The sequence below is a fragment of the Rhagoletis zephyria genome, unplaced genomic scaffold, assembly GCF_001687245.7.
Source record: "Rhagoletis zephyria isolate East Lansing unplaced genomic scaffold, Rhagoletis_zephyria_1.1 Rzeph_scaffold_00652, whole genome shotgun sequence".
Taxonomy (NCBI): Eukaryota; Metazoa; Arthropoda; class Insecta; order Diptera; family Tephritidae; genus Rhagoletis; species Rhagoletis zephyria.
The window spans coordinates 166,017-189,042 of record NW_016157736.1 but is presented as its reverse complement, the minus strand read 5'-3'; the positions used below and the strand labels follow the sequence as shown (position 1 = coordinate 189,042).

The 23,026-nt window shown below is 37.2% G+C and overlaps 1 protein-coding gene across 1 annotated transcript in view; it reads right to left on the bottom strand.

Moving 5' to 3' along the window:
- Positions 1-23,026, bottom strand: part of LOC108360908 (glutamate synthase [NADH], amyloplastic) — a 149,652-nt gene that overhangs the window by 6,515 nt on the left and 120,111 nt on the right. The window contains exons 10-13 of the mRNA XM_017613371.1: positions 10,956-11,277; positions 9,738-10,894; positions 9,358-9,675; positions 8,941-9,281 (exon numbers count right to left, since the gene is read on the bottom strand). Coding sequence (XP_017468860.1) covers positions 8,941-9,281; positions 9,358-9,675; positions 9,738-10,894; positions 10,956-11,277 — 2,138 coding nt within the window. The remainder of the gene's footprint in view (positions 1-8,940; positions 9,282-9,357; positions 9,676-9,737; positions 10,895-10,955; positions 11,278-23,026) is intronic.

The following is a 23,026-nucleotide window of genomic DNA, read 5'->3' as shown; positions in this document are numbered from 1 at the left end:
TTAGTGTGTCTTATAACGGTGGCCTCCAGATACCTGGCGACCTCTGGTTCTAAGAAGCCCCGTTCGGTATAGTGGGGGCTATGTCCCAGCAGTACTACTATCCCCCATACTCGTGGGAACACTTATGGAAAACGTAAAACAAGAAATAATATTAAAAAAACCAGATGGAGCTGAACAGCTCGCAGACGAGGCCGGGCATGGCCTTTCGGCAGCCGCCGAAACGGGGACTGTCCCGACAGAAATACCGGGGGCGCACGTTGAGATGGTTGACACCAGCGCTAGACGGGATGCGAGTCCCGTCAAAACGCTTTCTGATATCTCGCCGGAGGATGAGCAGAAGCTGCTTGCCTCTCCGACAGGTAGTGATACTCTCGTCCAAACTCGGGAGCGAGATCGGCTTAGTGGAGCCGGTCAGAAACGCCTCAAGCGCTATATGGAGAAGGGTATGAGCTATGAGGAGGCTAGGGAAATAGCGAAAGAGCCCATTGAGCCCCCTCAAAAGGAGAGATCGACTAAAAGAACCCGACCAAGGAGCTCCACTCCACAGGAGCAAGCCCCAAAGCTCTCCAAATTATGCACGGCGCAGCGAGAGCTGAGCCGGCTGGGGCAGTAACAATGCCCACGACCGAGGCAAGCCTGCCTTGCGAAGACGCTGGAAAGACTGTGAAGCCAGCATCCTTTAGGGACGCACTGTGTGAGATGAAGCTGGGTATAGGCCCCGAGGACTTTCCGGCTAGGATCTGGGCGACGGACGAACTGAGGGCCATCCAGAATGCCATCCTTAGGGCGATAAGAAGCAACAAAGATAGCGCTGTAAAGCCTATTTTTGATGGCTGCACTTTTCGTCCGGGAGGGTTATCCATTATCAGCAGGGACGCAGTAACTGCGGAGTGGATAAGGGCTACAGTTCCGAAGCTTGGCCCCTGGAAAGGGGCAAAGATGAAGGTGGTAGCGGATACGGAAACACCTCGCCGCATAATTTTGGTGGGATTCTTCCCGGAGCTGGATAGCTCCAAGAATGAGGACGCGCTACTACTTCTTCAGGGGAAGAATGAAGGCGTAAAAATAATGGACTGGCGAGTTCTAAATCGGGTGCGCAAGTCCACAGTGGTAGAAATCACCATTGCGGTAGACCCGATCTCGGCAGACATCCTCAAACAGAGAGGACATGCTGTCAACTATGGGTGCGGGACGGTCAAGTTGAGGGAAAAAGTCAAGTCGTTGGTACCAGTGGTAGAAATGGATGCCGCTGATACCGACGGAACGGGCACGGACGAAAAACCCTGTTGTTCGAAGTCTGCACCGTCGACCCGAGGCAGCTCTCAACAGACGTTCAAGTACAGCAATCACCGGAGCCGGAAAAGACAAAGCCGCCGCCTGAGCTGTCAGTAGCTCAAGCCAGCGTGACATCGCCTCCGCGACCCACAGCAACATCAGTCCTGATTCTGCAGCAGGTGCTAGACAGAGCCCAATAAAATGTCAGGCCCATTGAGCTCCCCCGGAACATAATAAGGCATGTTCCAAAGCGGCTACTCAAAGCCGCAAAATCAAAGGGGGCTAAAGGACAGCCGAGGAGAAGGCCTTGCTGGGTAGCAATAGGGGGAAGAAGGTGGCTGCTCGCGGGGGTGAAGACCGGAAATAATGCCATCTCACCCTAAGCCCAACGCAAATCGACGCATCTGAAATGCCTCCAAGTGAATCTTCATCATGCCAAGGCAGCGTCAGCTGTTCTCTGCAGGAGGTTCACTAATGAGGGTCTAAGTATAGCCTTCATCCAGGAACCCTGGATACTACGTGGTGAGGTCAAAGGTCTGAACATCAATGATGGTAGGATCATATGAGCACTGCCAGCAGAGTGGTAAACCGTGGATCCTCTGCTGTGACGCCAATTCGCATAACACTGTTTGGGGCAGCACCGATACCAACAAAAGGGGTGAGTAATATTATAAATCGTGGCAGTGAACCGACTTTTAGAAACGCTTTAAGAGGGGAGGTCTTTGATCTAACTCTAAGCAGTCAAAACATGTCATCATCTGTCACAAACTGGCGTGTCTCGGGGTAGGTATCAATGTCAAACCACATGCATATAGAATTAGACATGGGTCTCTTTCCTGAACACGAACTAGTTTTCAGAAATCCCAGGAAAATGGACTGGGAACTCTTCCGCTTTACTATAGAAGGAGGCGGAAACAGCCCCATATACCCCATTATAACTAAACAGGAGCTTGAGAATGAAGCTGAACAGCTGCACTCAGATATTGTAATAGCTTTCAACAGTAGTTGCCCCCAAGGAAAGGTAAGATCCAAACGAGATATGCCTTGGTGGAGTAAGAAGCTTGAGCAAATGAGATGCCAGGCCAGAAGACTATTCAATAGGGCAACAAATACGGGTGATTGGAATCCGTATAAACTAGCGCTAACTTCCTACAACAAGGAGCTAGGGAAATCCAAACGAGCTAGCTGACGAAACCACTGTGAGGAAATAAATAGCCTTCCAGATGCAGTACGCCTCCAAAGAGCTCTAACAAGGGATTACAGGAATAGAATTGGCACCCTTAAGAGACCAGATGGGAGCTACACTCCGCATCCGGGTGAGACCAGCAGACTCTTGCTGGATACTCACTTCCCGCGCTGTATAGCAGGCTAAAGTCGACCAGAATTGGGTGCTCCAATATCCACCTCTGGAAGAGAACAAAGCCTTGCTACGAAGCTGACCACTGTAGAGCGGGTGCAATGGGCTCTATCAACATTTAGCCCATACAAATCACCAGGACCGGATGGAATCTATCCATGTCTCCTGCAGCATGGAATTAGACACATAGCGCCAATTTGCCTATCAACCAGGGAAATCCACTGAGACTGCCATTCATAGCCTTACTTCAAAAATTGAGAAGGCTCTGGAGTCTAAAAATATAGCCCTTTGCGCCTTTATTGACATTTCAGGGGCTTTTGATAACACATCATATAGGGCAATAAAAGATTCCTTGTTAAGAAAGGGTATAAGCCCAATCAGAAATCAGTGGGTGTTATCAATGTTAAGAACACGAAACATCAGTTTGGAATTAGGAGGCATAGAATCGATACTAGCCGAAAAGGGATGCCCTCAGGGGGGTGTACTCTCTCCCCTTTTGTGGACTATGGTTGTAGACGAACTTCTTTTCACACTGAACAGCCAAGGCTTTAATACGCAAGGCTACGCAGATGATCTGGTAATCTGCATAACAGGGCTTCATGAAGAAACTATCACCAACCGCATGCAACAAGCCCTACGCATCACACACAAATGGTGTGAGGATAAAGGCCTAACTATCAATCCTACGAAGACTATTATTGTTCCATTCACTCGAAGGGGGAAATTATATACTACTAAACTCACTTTGAGCGGCACAGAAATAGAATTTTCCAGTGAAGCTAAATATCTGGGAGTAACTCTTTATAAAACACTTAACTGGAATGCACATTTGGACCCTGTTATCAACAAGGCGATGAAGGTCTTCTTTGCCTGTTCACCACTTTTTGATAAAACATGGGGCCTTACCCCCAAAATGACCTACTGGTCATTTAACACTGTTGTTAAGCCAATAGTAACCTATGCTTCCTTAGCATGGTGGACTAAGACTACGCAAAGAAGTGCAAGCACTAAGCTAATGACAACTGCCCCAGGTTTTCAGTTAACTCTTGTCCTCCACAAGGTTTACACTTTGGATCGATGTCTTTGACAGAATCTGACTTTATCAGAGGCATATTCTCTCTTAAAAAGTCTTTTAAATGTGATTCCGTCGGTACTTGTCCCTTTTTACTTAAGCAATGTCATTCCTCCGCTTGTGTTCCACTGTGTATGATCTTCAATCTCTCTCTTCGTTCAGGTGTTTTCATCGAGCGCTGGAAAGTAGCGTCCATCGCTCCCATCTTCAAGTCAGGTCGTAGGAATGATGTTTCTAATTAGAGACCTATCTCTAAATTAACTGATTGCTCCAAGCTTTTTGAGGAGGTGGTAATGGAGAAACTATCTTTTACCCTAAAAATTATCGTGAATCCTCGTCAGCATGGTTTTGTCGGTGGTCGTTCTACCGTAACGAACCTCGCTGTTTTTTCTGAATTTTGTATATCTGCGTTCAGAAATGGGTCCCAAGTGGACAGCCGCTATACAGATTTCTCCAAGGCGTTTGATACGGTACCACATTCAATTTTGCTTCGTAAATTAAGAAGCATTAGTTTCCATTCGGTTTTCTTAAATTGGTTAAAGTCACATCTTTCAAATAGAACCCTGTTTGTTGAAATTGAAAACTGCAGGTCTTCTCAATTTGCCGCTACTTCGGGGGTGCCCCAAGGCAGTGTGCTTGGTCCGCTGTTGTTCGTCCTGTTTATTAACGATATCGGGTCCTGTTTCAGTAACTCTGATTACTTGCTGTATGCCGATGATCTGAAACTGTTTCGTAAAATCAATTGTGTCTCCGATTCGCGGCTACTTCAGGAAGATCTGTTTAATCTCCGAGTATGGTGCCAAAAAAATATGTTATCCCTCAATATAAAGAAATGCTTCCATATGACCCTCACTAAAACATCTAAAATTTTTCTAACTATTATATTTCAAATGTACATACAACTCGCTTCAGTTAATGACTTTGTTGATCTTGGTGTCGTTTTTGACTCTAGGCTCACCTTTGTTAATCACATATGCCATATTCTTCCGAAGGCTTACAGGAACCTAGCTTTTCTGCGAAGGCATGCGAAGGATTTTAAGGATCCCTATACAAGGAAAACTCTCTTTAACTCTCTTGTTCGTTCAAAGTTTGAATATGCCTCGGTTATCTGGAGCCCTATATATAATTGCCATGCACTTCGCATCGAACGTGCCCTTCAGCCGCATCGATTCTCTGACCCTCTTCCGCCCTATATAACTCGTTGCAAGCTTATAGATTTAAACTCTCTTGAGTGTAGAAGACATGTCCATTCCCTTATGTTTGTTTACGACTTGATTTCTGGCGTCATTGATTGTCCGGAATTACTTGTGCATATCGGTTTCAATGTCCCGAGCAGAATATTGCGGTTTGTCCCGCCGTTTTATGTTATCCCTGCTAAAGCTAATTATTGGGCTCAATTCCCGATTTGGAGGGCTCTTAACGAACTTAATGCAATTTCAAAAAATTTAAATATTGAATTTTCTATTAGTAGGCAGTCTTTCAGAAGTTTAATGGAATCTGTGTACTCCTAGTGTAGTTCTTAATTTTTTACCTATTAATTTTATTCTAGTCTGTAAGATTCTTTGTAATCATAGACTCAATAAACACTGAATTGAATTAAATTGCACAGAATAGTTTGCATTGGCATAACAGGAGCTATGAAGACTTGCCCGGCCGATGCACCAGCGCCCTGATTGGAATACCTCCCTTTCCTATTTTAATAGAAAAGGAGGCTACCACAGCGGCACTGAGAATCCTGAACACATCCGACCTGAAAATTCGAAATATGATGGGCCACATGAAGGTAATGAAATTCGTTAATGACCCCATACTACAAATGCGCGATGCAATGGTTCCAAAACTATAAATCTCTAGGAAATTTGAGGTACACATTGCAGATCGAGCTCTCTGGAATACAGGGAACCCATACACCTAACCTAATGGGGAGGTTTGGTACACTGATGGATCTAAGCTTGAAAATGGTAAAACTGGGGCTGGCATTTTTGGGCCGAACTTTAAAAAATCGATACCAATGGGTAGCTACCCCACCATCTTTCAGGCCGAGATTCATGCAATAGAAATTTGTGGCAGAGAATGTCTTAGAAGGGGAACGTCATCGAAATATATCTGCATTATGTCGGACAGTCAGGCAGCCCTTCTGGCCCTGAAGTCCCACAAAATAAGTTCTCAGCTAGTATATGATTGCCGCAATGTCCTAAATGCTCTTAGTGACAAGAATACAATTTTACTAGGATGGGTACCAGGGCATGAGGGACATGATGGCAATGAGGAGGCTGACTGCCTAGCGAAACAGGGAGCTGCCGCAGTATTTTATGGTCCGGAACCCTTTTGTGGGCTCACCAAAGCACATATAAAGGGGACCAAAGAAAAACTGGGTAGACAAAATGTTCAACAGGCATTGGATGGAATGTCCAGGGCAAAGACAAGCCAAACGATTTATCAGTCCTTCAAACGAAGTTTCAAAGAAACTAATCAATTTAAGCAGAGAGGACCTCAAAACTCTCACTGGGTACTACAAGGGACACTGTTCTCTTCGTTACCACCTCAGTAAAATCAATCTTTCAGAAACAAACGTCTGTCGCTTCTATGAGCTGGAGGAAGAAACGCCAGAACACATTATCTGTGAATGTGAAGCTCTCGTTAGGCGCAGTTTAGCCCACTTTGGTGGCGCTACCCTTAATCCATTTGAAATTTGAAAGAAAACGCCATTGGAGGCGCTAGGCTACATTAAGAGCCTTTCCATATAGGCCGGGGCCACGCACAATAGACCACTGAAGAACACTGCTTCACCTACGGCAGTTAATATGGTAGAATTAGAGCGAGAAGTTGCCAACCGATAACACCTTGTATTATTGCATCATGAGCCACAATGATGTTGTAGTAAGCAAATTGACGCGTTCATAAGACGTAGCTGTTTAGCTCAACTCCTACGAAACTGCTGGCAACTGTTGAACACAATAATGACGTCTTAGAAACGGCTTGATAAATATGCTGTCAAATGAAGAGCTGATGAATGTAAGCAAATAAAATTGCAATAAATATCCAATTCAACGCAATATTTCAGTTACATTATCACATTAGTAATATAAAATTCGACAAACTCGTTTGCAGCTGCCACCTAACGAAGCGGCGATACATTTAATATAAACGGCGAAAGTCGTTTCGATCAGCTGTTTAGGCTAACCACAACCAGTTGAGTTCAGGTAGCGAAACAATTTTGCGATGGAAAAAAAGGCGGAAAGTTGGCGACTGTTGAGCTGAGCGGAACTACTCAACTGCGCGTTTCTAAGACAAACAGTCAACGGTTAGACAGCAGCTACGTCTTATAAACGCGCCCAACACTCAGAGAAGGAATCACGTTTTTCGTACTCGACCTTAGCATTCCCAAACTTAAAATCGGACTAAGATTATTGATGGCACGATTAATCGAATAATCTACTATAATCGGATATTTTCATTAGGTTAACGATTTAATTGTATCGAAAGTTTCCTTTCGATTAATCGAGCGATTAACCGATTAATTTGCAAAATAATCGAAAGAAACCATCCAAAATTTACTACTTTACTCACACAATAATGTATGAATCAAAATTACGTACACAAATTTGGCACTCTAACCACTCAATAATAATAGCAACAATAAAAGTGTCCATTCTACTCTAATTTTACTAGTTGGGAGACTTTTTACATTCTCGTATTTTGCAAATTTTTAAAACGATATTTTTGCAAAAAACCGCCACACACGTTTAACCAAAGTAACAACTAAAAAATCGTAAATCAACGCTTTTTTTTTGTATGGAAAATTAGCAACACCTTCAACAAAACAAAAATTCCAAAAATCAACGGTAAGTGCCAGATATTAATCTTGCAATTTTTAACCGACTTCCAAAGAAGGAGTAGGTTATCAGTTCGTCGGAATATTTTTTTTTTATGTATGTTACCGCATAACTTTGGACCACGTTGAGAACTGAAGTCGTTTTTTTTGCTAAAAATTCCTTGTTTATGTAAGAATTTAATGGGCTAAAAACTGAATACTATGTAACGGATGGTATACTACATCTTTTAATGTAATGCTTGAATTCGTTTTTAGTTTTTATGATTGTTTGAGCACTGAATTCATAGCGCAAGTTTCCACAATTTAATAAGAAAGTTACCCTTAAATAAAATAGTCAGTTTTTATAACTTACATATATAAACCGGTTTTATTAGTATTCGATTTTAATCGAAACAACCAATAAATCGGTTAATTTATTACGATTAATTGCAATTATAAATCGAATGCTTTCGGTTAATCAATTAACCGATTCATCGATTATTGAATTTTTGAGTACTACATACTGGAATTAAGATCAAGCAAACTTAAAAAATTAAGTATAATTATTTTTTTACGCGTCTCTTTGTGAAAATTTTGTTCATATGGGCAAATCTAAAAAATAGGTATACTCTCAAAAAAATTTTAATTTTTAAATTTGTGAGCACACCTATGTTTTATATATCATTTTATTCGTACTCTCTTAATGAATCGATTAACAAAGTGTAATTTACTTTTCATCAAGTGCTTCAAAAGTTAGACGAGGAATAAATAGCGCGTTCATGAAAAGTTTTTTGAGATAGGGCGTTTTCGAACTGGCTGCCGAGATAGGTCGATCTTCCACTCAGCAGTCGATATATCGTACGAACCAATTTAACAATCACAGAATGAGATACGTCAATGCAAAGCTAATAAAATTCTCCATAAACCATATATACTTCACTTTCCGATAGGACTGATAGTTTCTGACAAATAAAGTAACCATTCGTTTTTTTTATTTTTTAATAAAAAAAATGTAACAAAATCAAATTTTAACAGAAGAAAAATACAAAAAATAACAGGATCTGTGCCAAATTTTTGCATTTGTGCTAAAGCCTGTTCTGTTGGGAAAGCGAGGGATAAATAAAGAAGAATGAGTGATCAAATGAAAATACTCAAAGACTTTTTGTATGAAATATGAGCAGAAATGCTCATACTCAATACTCAAGTGTACGTGGCGTATGAGTAACTGAGTATGAGTAGAAATAGTGGCATCCATTGAACATTTTTGCTGTAAGCCAGTCTAATCGGTAATCGAGTAATAGATTTTTATCTACTACTAGTCTACAATCGCAATAGGGGTTAGCATTTCACAAACTAATAAATGTTTACAATATGAGTAGTATGCAAATTTAGTAATACTGATTTATTGATAATTTGACTTACCTCCAGCGGCAAATACTTTTGGGTTTGATGTCCCGAAAGAGCCATTGGTGGACTTAATGTTTCCACGAGCATCAAGTTCAAGACCGATTTCAGTCGGTAACGATTTTTCCGGACCCAAAAATCCCATTGCCAACAAAACTAAATCAGCGGGGTAGTATTTTTCACTGCCTTTTACTTCCGACATAGACCATTGTCCATTTGGTTGTTTATTCCATTCTACTTGAATTGTCTTTAATGCTGTTACGGTACCATTTTCTTCTATTAATTCTTTTGTTGTTGTGCAGTATTGGCGAGGATCATTGCCAAATTTTACTCGAACTTCTTCATGCCCATAGTCAACTCTATCCAATAAACAAATATATGCAAAAATAATATATTATAATAATAATATATTAATAGGTAATATTTATTTCATACCTGAACACTTTAGGCCATTGGGGCCATGGGTTGTCATTGCCACGATTCTTAGGAGGCTCGGGCAATATTTCGAAGGTGGTAATACTTTTTGCACCTTGCCGCAAAGCTGTGGCCATGCAATCGCAACCAGTATCTCCACCACCAATTATGATTACATGCTTGTCTTTAGCGCATATGATGTCATTCTTGCCACCAAGTTGCTTTTTCTGTTGAGATTCCAGAAACTCCATGGCAAAGTGTATACCATTTAAATCTCTGTTGTTTAAATTTAAATCACGTGGCGAGGTGGATCCAGTGGTTAGTAGTAATGCATCATACCTAAGGAGTTAAATTAACTGTAAAATCAAGATTTTCATTAAAATGTATATGAATGCTCTTACTGTTCCAGTAACCCCGATGCTTTTATATCTCTTCCGACATAAGCGTTTATGCGAAACTCTATTCCTTCATCAGCCATAAGAGCAATTCGACGCTTAACAACAGCTTTTGATAATTTCATAGTTGGGATGCCATATTGCAATAAGCCACCAGGTCTATCATTGCGTTCAAACACCGTAACGAAATGGCCTGCTCGATTCAACTGACTTGCAGCCGCTAGACCAGAAGGTCCAGAGCCAACAATAGCCACTCGTTTTCCAGTGCGTAACTTTGGTATTTCCGGCTTCATCCACCCCTGTTCAAATGCATGATCAATAATTGCACATTCAATGTTTTTGATTGTAACTGGCAGTTCCGATATGCCTAGAACACATGCCCCTTCGCAAGGTGCTGGACAAACCCTACCAGTAAACTCTGGAAAGTTATTCGTTTGTAAAAGTTGTCGCAAAGCCTCTTGCCAGTCGTTATTAAAAACCAGATCATTCCACTTAGGAATGATGTTACCCAAAGGACATCCATGTGTATTTGACTGACAAAACGGTACTCCACATTCCATACAGCGAGCTGCTTGTGTTTTCAAATGTTTGCGAATATATTGAAAATTATAAACTTCATCCCAGTCTTCTTGTCTTTCACTAGCCTTACGATATATATTTAAATCTCTTTTATACTTAATAAAACCTCGAATCTTATCCAATGGCTGCTCTGAAGAATTATTCTTTAAAGTTTCTTCAATATCTTTAATGGCTGGTTCTTTTTGTTTTTCCTTTACTTTTATAATTTCATTCACGCTTTCACTTTCTTCAGAGTATCCCTGTTTTATTTCCAAATTTTTTAATACCTTTTGATATTCATATGGAAAAACCTTTACAAATTTAGGCTGGCTCTCATTCCAATTCAAGCACACTTCTTTAGCGATTTGAGAATTAGTCTTCCTTACAAAATCATTTAGTAAACTCTTTACTAATTGTACATCCGACTCGTGCTCCAACGGGAACAGAGAAACGGATTCAAGATTAACTTTATTTTTGAAGGACCCATCAGTATCGTATATGTACGCTATGCCGCCAGACATCCCCGCAGCGAAATTCCGACCCGTTAAACCAAGAATTACAACAATACCTCCCGTCATGTACTCACATCCATGGTCACCAACGCCCTTAAATATGTACCATATGTATACTAAAGAAGATTAATTCCATAAAAAAATTAAATGATACCTCTACAACCGCAGTAGCGCCTGAATTCCTTACGCAAAATCGTTCAGCTGCTATTCCTCTGAAGTAAGCAGTGCCTTTAGTTGCACCATATAGACAAACGTTCCCCACTATCACGTTTAAGTGAGACTCAAAAGTGGAATTATCAGGGGGCATAATAACGACACTGCCCCCACATAGACCTTTACCAACATAATCATTAGCATCTCCTTTTAATGTAACGTTTACGCCACTAGACAAAAATGCGCAGAAACTTTGGCCGGCTGAACCTTCCAAAAATATATCAATGCTTTTCTCACGAGGTAGACCGTTCTCACCATATTTGCTGCAATTATATAAAACAAAAGAACAAATTTAAAAACCTTGATACATGTACAAAACACTTCAAAATGCTCTACTGGTGGAAAGTAGAACACATAAATAAAGGTCTTAATTCGGGAGAGTCTATTTCAGATCTCCATTTTTTGTACATACTTTTATTTTTTCATCCAACTTCATTGTGGCATAGAAGGAATGATATTGAATCTTACCCAGTGTATGACTCGATTCATGTCTACTATGCAAAATATGATTCAAGATCTCATATAATTATAGACCTTATGGAATGCTAACGGTGAAAACCAGCGTAGATTAGAACTCAGTCAATTTCTCACTGAATATAACACAGATATTATGTTACTGTCCGAGACACATTTAACAAATAAATATAATTTCTCCATACCTGGGTACAAATTCTATGCCACAAATCACACAGATGGTAAAGCTCATGGAAACACAGCGATGTTGATTAGAAATCGCCTAAAGCACAATATTCTAGACTCAAAAAGAAATTAATAGAGGGGGAATAGTTTTAGAATGTAAAAATAAAGATACTTGCGAAAAAGTGCATCAAAAAATAAGAGATAGTATTGGAACGGAGTTCCAGGCCCAGAAAGCTAAAGGAAAAGAGGAAATAAAAAAGATACTGAAAATAGTTGGGTTAACCGAAAAAATAAATAATGATCGCATAATAGAATGTCTAACTAAGCAAAATGATGAGTTCTTGGGAAAGGAGTTGAAAGTACTGAAAGTATACAAAAATAGAACGCGAAGAGAAGAAAGCTTCCACATTCTAGTTGAAACAGATGCTATGAAAGTGTCTTGAAACGTAAAAAACTAAATATCGAATGGGACACTTGCATGGTATTTGAGCATCTAAATATTATGAGATGCTTTAAATGTTTGGGTTATAAGCACAAGTCAAGTGATTGTACAAATAAAAAGGCATGTAGTAGATGTGCTGGAAATCACGATGTTAAGGATTGCGGCTCTGATATAATAAGGTGTGTAAATTGTTGTGAACTTGTTCAGAAAAAAGTAATGGATGTTAATGTAAATCACTCAGCATTCAGTTTGGATTGCCCTGCATACCAAAAATACGTTCAAGTCAAAAGCAAAACTAAAGTTTAGCAACGAAGTATTCATGAATTGAATATCATTTATTTAAACATAAACAGTATTACAGCTAATAAGTTTGAACTTGAGAAACTAATAGAAATTTGTAAGCCCCATTTGGTGCTATGTTCAGAAACCTGTTTGACCGAAGACATTACAAACCACGAAATACAGGTAGAAACCTACACCCTAATTAGATGCAACTCGAATAGTAGACACACAGGCGGTGTTTTAATTTACGTCCATCACTCAATTAAATATGAAACTCTCGTTAATTACTCGTGGGATAAAAATATTTGGTGTCTTCTTTTAAAAATTGGAAATGTTACCCCGAAATACCAAATAGGGGTAATATATCACTCGCCAAATTCTAGCGATGCTGACTTTATCAGCTACCTCAGTGAAATTTTAAACAATACTTGCCTAGATGATAATACTGTATTTATTGGAGACTTCAATATAAATCTATATAAAGCTACAACGTACAGTAAAAAATTGATAGAGTTATTTCAGTCCTTCTCAATGGTTCAGAAAATTAATTTTTATACTAGGAAATCGGGAGAGGTCGAAACTATGATTGATTTATTATTTACCAATAGCAAAAACATTTCGTGTCAAAGAATGGATATGCATCGGATCTCCGATCATGAGACAATTTATGTCAAGATCGAGTTGGAGAAAATATATAAAATGAGAGCAAACAAATTTATTATATCCTGGGAAAATTACACAAGTGATAATCTTCTTCACCAACTGAGGCAATACAATTACAGGGATTTTTCGAAATTAAGCATCGATGATAAATCGAAATTTTTAACTAATGTCTTGTCGCATTCAATGGGCATTCTAATATACACTAAAGAAATAAGGCTCAAGCTCATGAACAAGTGGTATGATGCTGAATTAGCAAACTTTAATAAACAAAAGTATAATCTTTACAGGATAGCATTAGAAACAGGGGCCTGGAGTGACTATAATACAACAAACGTAGATACAAGAGGAGGGTAAAGATTAAAAAGGTTAAATACTTGGAGCATAAAATAACAGTTAATATTGGAGATAGCAAATCAATGTGGAAGCATCTAAAAAATTGCATAAGTATGTCAAAGGAAATAAACGCCATTAATAAAGTGTTAATTCACAACACCTTGTACACAACGGAAAATGGGATTGCACAATCACTAAATAACTACTTTATTGACAGCATTATTGAAATTACCTCAAATATAGAACCTGGAAAAAAAGAATCCTTTACGACTCCAAATTGCACACATAACTTTAAATTTATAGAAATCGAAACCGATGAAGTGCTTGAAATTGTCAGTGGTTTTAAAAATAAAATTGGAGGAAAAAAACTATTATCTGAGGGAGTCATAAAAGACTCTATAACATATACAGGGTACTTTTACACGCAGTTAATTAATGAAAGCCTAAAATATGGTGTTGTTCCTGATCACTGGAAAACATCTATTGTTGTGCCAATTGAGAAAGTCAAGAACACAATCAGAGCCGACGAGATGAGACCAATTAATACGTTGCCTAGTGATGAAAAAATTCTTGAAACGGTAGTTAAAAAACAACTAATAGAATATTTAGAAACTAATAAAATATTAATGCCACAACAGTCTGGTTTTAGGAAAAGGCACTCGTGTGAAACTGCACTAAACTTAGTATTAGCTCGCTGGAAAGAAGAATTGAGCAGAAATAAATACATAGTTGCCGTCTTCTTAGACTTAAAGCGCGCATTTGAGACCATCGATCAAGAGTTACTTCTAAATAAATTGAGTAATATAGGGATACGGGGCGTTGAGCTAAAATGGTTTCAAAGTCTTATTACAAATCGTTACCAGAGAACACAGATTGGATCGTCGGTATCTGACAAAAGAAGTATAGTGGTTGGTCTACCTCAAGGCTCAGTGCTAGCACCTATATTATTTAATATATACATAAATGATATTGCCAACGGTATTAAATATTGTGATATTAATCTTTTCGCTGATGACACGTTAATCATGTTAAGTGGTGACCATATTACTGATATTGTTTCAAAACTACAAGATGACTTAAATAAAATATATAATTGGCTATGTTTAAACAAACTTAAAATAAATGTAAGTAAAACCAAATACATGGTCATATCCAGAAGAAATATTGATATGCATGAACTTCGTAGTTTAAACATAAACCAACAAAAAATAGAAAGGGTGCGTTCAATGATCATATTGACTATACCGTAAGCAAAATAGAAAAAAAAATGTACTTTATGCGGCGTACTTGCAAATTACTGAAAAGGAAATATAAAATAATGGTATATGGATCAATAATAAAACCTCTCCTCAATTATTGTCCAACAATTTTCTTCATAATGAATGATAGCCAAATTTATAAATTGCAGAAACAATAGAACCAAGCAATGATATTCATTCTTCGAAAACGATATGACACGCCCATTAGAGACATGTTATCAGCCCTTGGTTGGTTAAGTGTGAAACAACAGCACTTTTATTATACGATGAAATTTGGTAAAAACATTATTGAAGATAATTTACCAGAATACCTAAAGATTAACTTAAAGTATGGCAGCAATGTACACAATAAAGATACACGTAAGAAAAATGACTTTTCTCTTTTTACTTGTAATATAAACATTTCTAAAATAAATGTATTTTTTGATTGCTCTTCGTAGTTTCTGTCTTTTTTTAGTGCCTTATTTTGCTTTTTTTGCAATACCTAGTGCCTTTTCCTGCCTTTTTCGCTATTTTATTTTGCCTTTTTTTATAGGTTTTTAGGTCCTAAAAATCCGTTCCCTGTTAATGATAATAATAGATTGGCGCTTACACAAATGTATGTCAGTTACCATGTTTATATGATGCTTAAATTCGTTCTAAGTTAAACCATGTTATTTGGACACACACATGTAACCACATTCTTAAGTCGAATTGAAACTTTTAACCGTGCCACCATAAATCACACTTTGAATGCGAGTTAAGAGTTGTTGAATCGTGTTAAGAGTGACCACACGGTTGTTTCATGCAACTCTGTATGAAGTAAAACATTAAATAGTTCTTGAAATTACATTTAGGCTAAGCTTTCTTACAAAATTAGTTGCTAATATCGTTTTTCATGGCTGTTTGGGTCTTTAATTATTATTTTTCCATGTTTATTACTTTCAAGAAATGGCACATGTATTAACAGGGTTGCATCGGGATGAACTCTGTTTGAAAGCGTGTTCGATCGACTCATTTCTTTAGTTGCATATAAACACTTGCATTTCAAGCGAGCTACACTGACACGAGTTAATTCGATACCGAGTTTGATGCCATATAAACAAGGTAAGTGTTTGGCCGAGCTTCTCCTCCGATTTGTGGCGTGCGCCTTGATATTGTCACACAAATGGGACTGACTCCAAACGGCGATTGTAGTTTTATGAGGAGGTGTTTTTCGTGGCAGAAATACAGTCGGAGGTTTGCTATTGTCTGGCGAAGGGCGACCGCTATTAGAAAAAAACTTTTTTGCTTTTGTTGTTGGTTTGAGCGGGCTTGAATCAAGGCACTGCTAAGCACTACACTACAGCAGCCGCTGTGAACTTGTTTCATATGTATGTACATATGAGACCATGAGAACAGAAGTGGCCTAACCCAAAATTTAGTTTTTTGTGCTTGCCTTCTTAAGATAGTCTCAAATGTGATCTATTTTAAAATAAAATTCGATTATTACTTAATTTTACGGTGCAGAGCTACATAACGTACTAACAAATTAAGGATTGCGCGACCTTTACTCTAAAATTTATTACATTTGAAACTATTTAAAGAAGTTAAGTACAAAAAAAATGTAGGTTAGCCCACTTCTGTACTCATGGCTACATATATGTGTGGAAAAATTTGCTTTGCAGCTGGCTTGGCTACATGTAAAAACGTGTTCGATGAAATTGGATTATATTCAAAAATTTGTTTACTCAATTTGTTCCTATACCTGTTTGTCGTGTTGTGTTTGATCCAAGACCAAAAAATTTGAAGATTGCCTTTTTCCTTTGTAAAGTTCCACCATTTACACAGGTCAACAATTTAGAAAAAAATGCTTGATGCCTGTTTATAGTTATTGGTTTGTTATTAAGTGCGCATGGACAATACTAAAAATATTTTTAATTTTTTTTCCTAGGTGGAGTTTTGAATTTAACGTAAATTTTGCTGCAATCAGGGACCATTATCATTATAATTTGAATTACTTTATTATTTTTGCTTAAGAATAGTAATTACAGTGGTTTACAGCAAAAATGTTCCATGGATACTCGGATAGTGGCATTCCTATGTAGAATTGCTCGTTGATTCCAAAAATTGAGTTAATGATCTATGGCTGAAATGAGTTTTCGAGATAATTTTAACCTACCGTTATTCAGCTAAAAAACTGATTCCACTTCGCCACGTATATCTTATGAAAATAAGATGAATGAAAGTTAACAAAATTCTCCATATACCGTACATGGTCAAAATCTTTGTCTTTAACATTACAGTCGCACTTATATTTCTGTTTATACTTCTGAAACTTTGGGTGAAATTCGAAAGATTTTCATTTATGCTGATAATAAATCTCAAAAGCTACATTTTATATACAGACACTTGATTCCTATCTTTTGTTGTTTTAAAGATATATGTGGTTTTGCGTGGTCTTTAATATTACATTTTTTTGGAAGTCGGTTATATATAACGTCACACGTACGGAAAACTTGGCGAATCCTGCAAAGTTAAAAATTGAACTAAAGGATTTTAATAAAGATCAAGGTTCAAAGAAACTATGACAAACCGAACCGAAAAATGCGGTCTTTATCGTTACATACTATACTTGACTATTATTACGTTTATACGTAAGCTATTACGTACTGTTTATTCGACGGTATTCTTTTTTAATATTGCCTGATTATAAAAAGGCAATAAGATGACCATCGAAAAAGAAAATAAATCTAACAATGGCGGGGTCTTTCGCTTATTTGCGTGATTAAGTTATTTGCAAATAAAAAATTAACTCAGCGTTTATACGGCAAACTTTACCATTTTGCAAATTGTTATTTGCAAATAATACGTGCGTATAAACGTACCCACTTCTACCATTTTTTTTCAAATTATTGTTGCTTTTCACAATAACTTTTTCATTAAAAACGGCCTCAAGCTGAAAAAAAATGTTTTTGTTTTAGTGAAACAACGAAAAAAATTCAAACAAGAGAAACGTAACAACAACCACGTGGAAAAAATGTTCAGAACTAGATCGATGAATCCGCCTCAGACTATGTTCAGACAGGCACCTAATTGGCAATTAAGAACCTTTTCACCAATTTTCGCCTCAATTGTTACTCAATTTTTCATACAAAAATTCAAATTAAGTAATTATTAATTGGCAATTAATTTGTATCAGATTCTATGCAATCCTGCTACTTAATATGTTTATTTAGCAAAGAGTAATCAGCTGTTTGTTTCTGGCCCTCTTTTACAGCTGATATTCCTTCAGGGATGGAAAATTGAATTATAAAATTGTACCTAATATACGGAAAACTTTATCTAAAAGTATACAGGTGTACCTAAAAAGTAAATATATATTTCTATATTAAGAAAATAGGAGGATAACAATTCCCATCGATAATATATCAATTTCTGTACTCACATTAAACAAATTTTGGCTATGAAAAGAATCTGTTCGAGCAGCGCGAGACAAAACTATGTTGTAGAAAAGTTGAATCACTCTCCAACCAGTTCTTCGATCTGACGTTTTAAAAATAAACATTTTCCGTCTATCTGGCGAAATCAACTACAGTTGCGTTACTATGACCAACAATTCGTTATTTTTCCCTCTAGCATAACTTCTTTAGGTTTTCTGGTTATGACAGGTTTCACCGGATTTTCACTGGACACGATAATAGACAATATGAATTATATGGATTCGTGAAATTTTGTCTAATTTACAACTGAATGCTGGTCCCAAGATAAACCAAATTCATATCCAAATTTGAAAAGGCAGAACAGACATTAATTTTGCTAAGATCGATGATGCCGGTATCATCGGTATACGCCACTAAAGTGTACGCTTTACAAAGTATTGCTCGTTCTTAGTTCTGCGGCCCTTATTGAAACCTCTTTTGATGTCAAATTGTAATTTCCAACCGCTGGTAGTTTTTTTCAACGAACCTGAATAGCTCAGCTGACAGGCCATCAACTCCAGCAGCTTTGTTGTTTTTCGGGCGTGAAATACCTATTGATTTCTTAGTCATATCTTTTTTTTCCTTTATTACCAACCAATGTCCAATGAAAAAAAATATATATAAAATTAAGAACGCTTGCTCAAACAAAACTCTCTTAATCCTCTGAGGTAAAATAGTTTAATGTTCATTGGCTTTAACAACAACTAATTAAAGCTCATATTGTTAGGTACAAATCGTGGTAGTGCTTATCACACTTATACGAGAACTATTAAATTCTCAAAGACTTAATGACCTTTTAGAGTATTGTCAAACAACTATTAACTAATTCTAGTTGGCTATTAAAAGCCAATGTCGGCTTGATGAGCCAACGCATCAGAGAAGTCACATGCATGTAGCATTTTTTACAGCAATCAAAATGCCCATACCTATGTGTATGTAGGGCGTGCGAAACATGTCACTTGACAACATGTTGAGCATATATATCTTTCAAAAAATGTGTTATGTTAAGCATAGAATTAACCGATTGCCATGAGCGTGGTTAATGAAGCCAATAAGTAGGCATTTACCAAACCAGATAACACATTTTCAACCCCAGTTAGATGTCAGCAACATGCTTCGAAAATTAACGTAGACGCGAGGGCGAATGAGAATATAATTTTCCGTATGTACATTAGGATGGGGCGATCTCCAATCGAAATTTTTTTTAATTACCCCCTCACTTTAAAAGCATACTTGGAGTCGATGCAGATTGTTTCGATTGAGTTGAAAGAAAATAAACCTGATTAGCTTGGAAAGGGGAAAACTAAAAGTCGTAGATAATTTCAATTTCTCAACGAACAGACATTTTCCAAAGGAACAATAGATCAGTTTAGTGGTGTTTGGCTGTGAACCAATAAGAGCAATTGTTTTTTATACCTTTCATGGACATGAAATGGTATTATAACATTGGTCCGATGTTTGTAATTATCAGAAAATGTATAGCAAAATGATCAGAGATACATACAGGGTTTCACTGTAAAACTCATTCATCAGTTGGACGTCTAAAACCAAGCTATTTCGGGATACAAGTTTTTGCGATATAACTCCGTTGCGTAAGCAGCTAAAACCATGAAATTGTAAGCCCTGTTTATTTCTCGATCATACATTTCGGGGGAAAAAGATGATAGAAATGCGTGAAACAAGGCGAATTTATTCACGTGTTTTTATACTCCTGCCACCACCTTGTGTGAATTCGCCTTGATACAATTACGTATACATACATACATACGTATTGCTAGAGCTAGAAGAAATCCGAACAGATTTGGCATTCATTAAGACGAATTTTCGTTATTTGATAGTTGGTATAACAAATCTTCAAACAAAAAGTTTGGCTTCAATAGTGACTGAAGGCTAGGAAATTGTGACAACCACTGTTGCCAACTTCGATTTATTTAAATTTTGTCCAACTACATCCAAGCGGAAAGGAGTTGTTCGAATTATTCAACAAGTTTAAATGACCAGAGGTCATTTTCGATACATAATTAAGAAATAATATTATTTTATGCCTCAATTCCGAGATTATTGAATAATAATTAAAAAAAAAAACCTAAACAAAACTTCATTGATTTAGTATATTAAAGAGCATATGAAGATAATTAATCGAGCATATTAAAGCGCCTATTTTTAGTTTTTTTTTCTGGCATATTTTCGCCAGCTGTTTGCAACAGCCTAAAGTAATTGAGATAGATATAGACAATTGCATACATAAATGCTTGGAATGAAAAGAAAAGCCGATTAAATAATATCTCTCTCTCCGTCCGTCCGTCTGTCCGTGTACGCGATACCTCGTGCACAGATTAAAATATCTCAACGAAATTTGGTATGTATATTGGTATGTATTTGAAAATGGGCGAAATCAGACTGTAACCACGCCCACTTCATTTATAACAGTATTTTCGAGAAATGCAAAAACTACGATATTGCAGTAAATTTTTGACCCAAATTGTTGAAAATTAGTATATGATATGATGATGATATGATTAGTATATTTGGTAAAAAAGTAATATCATTATGAAATTTTTAGAAAATGGGCTTATGATAAAATGTTGTACCTCAGTAGCTGCTTCAACAATCCTTACCAAACTCGGTACTAGGCTTGGGGAGCTTTTAAACTGAACAGCGGAAGAGCCAGCTCTTTTAATTGAACTAGTTCATTAGTTCGTTTATAAAAGTGAACTAAACTTGTCTGTAGCAATACTCCAATAAAAATGCAATTGTATTTCACAACAGGTTTCCAGCTAGCAAAAAATCTGAAAGTCGATGGGAATAAGGGGAAAAAGTACCGAAAATTGTTTGTGTAACGGATACTTTTTTTGGCTGTTATTCTGAAATTTGTCTGATTGAATTTTTCGTTTAATACACATTCCGTTTGCACTTCACAGATACTTTTTCATGGTAAAAAAATATATTAAGAAAGCGCCTAACGGAACTGGAACACGGCACCTTCTGGAAGCTAACCAATAGTGGCACGCTCAGCCACTGTCGACTACGCATGCATGCCCTCAAATATTTAGCTTGAATAAATGAAAAACAATTATTGCTTTCAAATAACATCATCTTTTTCGAACGTTTCGAAAATTTTGGGGTGACTAAAACCACCATTGTTTGGTGGACGTTCTTGGATGATACGTAAATTAATGAAAATTGTAGTCGTTTTCTATTCGTTTCCGAATATGGAAAATTGTACTTGACTGCAGTGTCGGAAAAATTCACGTCTGGCTGGCTTGTGGGAAATCGTTTTTCGTTGTAAGGCCGTAAAGGAACAGCTGATGGGAATTTTACGCTAAAAATACATTTTATTTCATTAAATTTCCATTGTTTTACATCGTTTAGTGCAATTTGTGTTAAAGTGTATATACTTCAGTTGCGTTTTTGGGATTTGCTCTTTTCTCTTTCTGGTGCCAAAGCGAAACGCAATTTTCTCGAATTTCGAAGTCAAAATTGAAGAAAAGAAAATTAAATGCAGACACTGTCGAATTTCCATAAACATCCATTCGGGATTTTGGATAAAGACGAAGGAATGAATACGACTGATTTGTGTCGTTATTGTAATCTTTTATATGTATGTATGTATGTGTTAAAAAACGTACTTTTTTGTTGTTCTGTAACTTAGAACTAAAGTTCAATGAGGTGAACGAAGTAAGACTGAGAAGAGCTAGTTCATTGAGCTGAACGAACTAGACGTGAACTTATCTTTAAAGTGAACTAAAAAATCCAACTCTAAAATATACCGACATACATACATTGAAAGGTGCACAAAATGCAAGCACATCTATTTGAAACATACATATGCATCTTCATACACTGTTGAATTTATTTTTATCATCACTTCTTTAAGAAGTTATGAGAAAAATCTGCAACAAAAATATCACGTGACTCGCTTTGTTGCAAATGCACACAAATTCTTCTGTATTAGCCTGCATTACCGCATCGGTGGCATAAGGCCGCAGCTGCATTAGCATCCAAGCAATTGATATGTATCTTTGGCTTTTATGAATGCCTGTTGCGTAGGAAGATTGCATAATAAAGCACATAACCAAAGCGAGGTAGAATCTAAAAAAAAAAAAACATTTTCTCACTGCCGGGTGAATACAATCATTCCAGCAGAGTTCATTATTTATGAACTTTTGTTGCTATCTTCCATACCCAAGGAGGTAGACGCTGTAATTTGTATGATTAGACAACAAATCAAATGCTGAGGATATTAACACTTCGTCTGGAATGCCTTTTGGGGAATATTTTTGAGATAGCGCTGACTAAAAATAAGTTAACCCATTTTGTATGAATGTGTACCTTTATGCACATATGTATGTATATATGTACCTTAACATGTCACAAAAATTGCGTGTGTTATCGAGAAAGAATATTTGCACATTCGCACCTGATTCAAAGTTTTTAAAGCACATTTGTACATATACATACATATGCAACTAGAAATGGGTGTACAATGTAGGTACATACACTAGGGAGGTCAAAAATTTCACAGAGAATTAAATTGAACTGAACTGCGCCCCACGTATTTTATTGCAAATCTCGTAAATTGTTTGTATTGAATTTTGCCAAAATTTTAAAATAAAAACTTATCGAGACAAATTCTATGGGTCTGGTGAAAATTATTTTCTATTTTTTAGTCCATTTATAGAAACGTGCTATATTAAAAAGTTTTTTATTTGATTTTTTCTACTTTTTAAACTTATCTGTATAAAATTTTGGGTTTATGTGTTTATTCATTTCGCTAAATCATTTCATGAAATGTGCGGCCCTATTCCCACGTTAATGACAAAACTGGGCGGCTGACTATTTTCTTTACTACTGCGCCTAAGACTATGCCGCAAATTTATTTTAAACTCTATAATGGTGACAATTTTCATTGTTATTGTTATTATTATTTATTTATTACAGCTCTCTTGAGCCT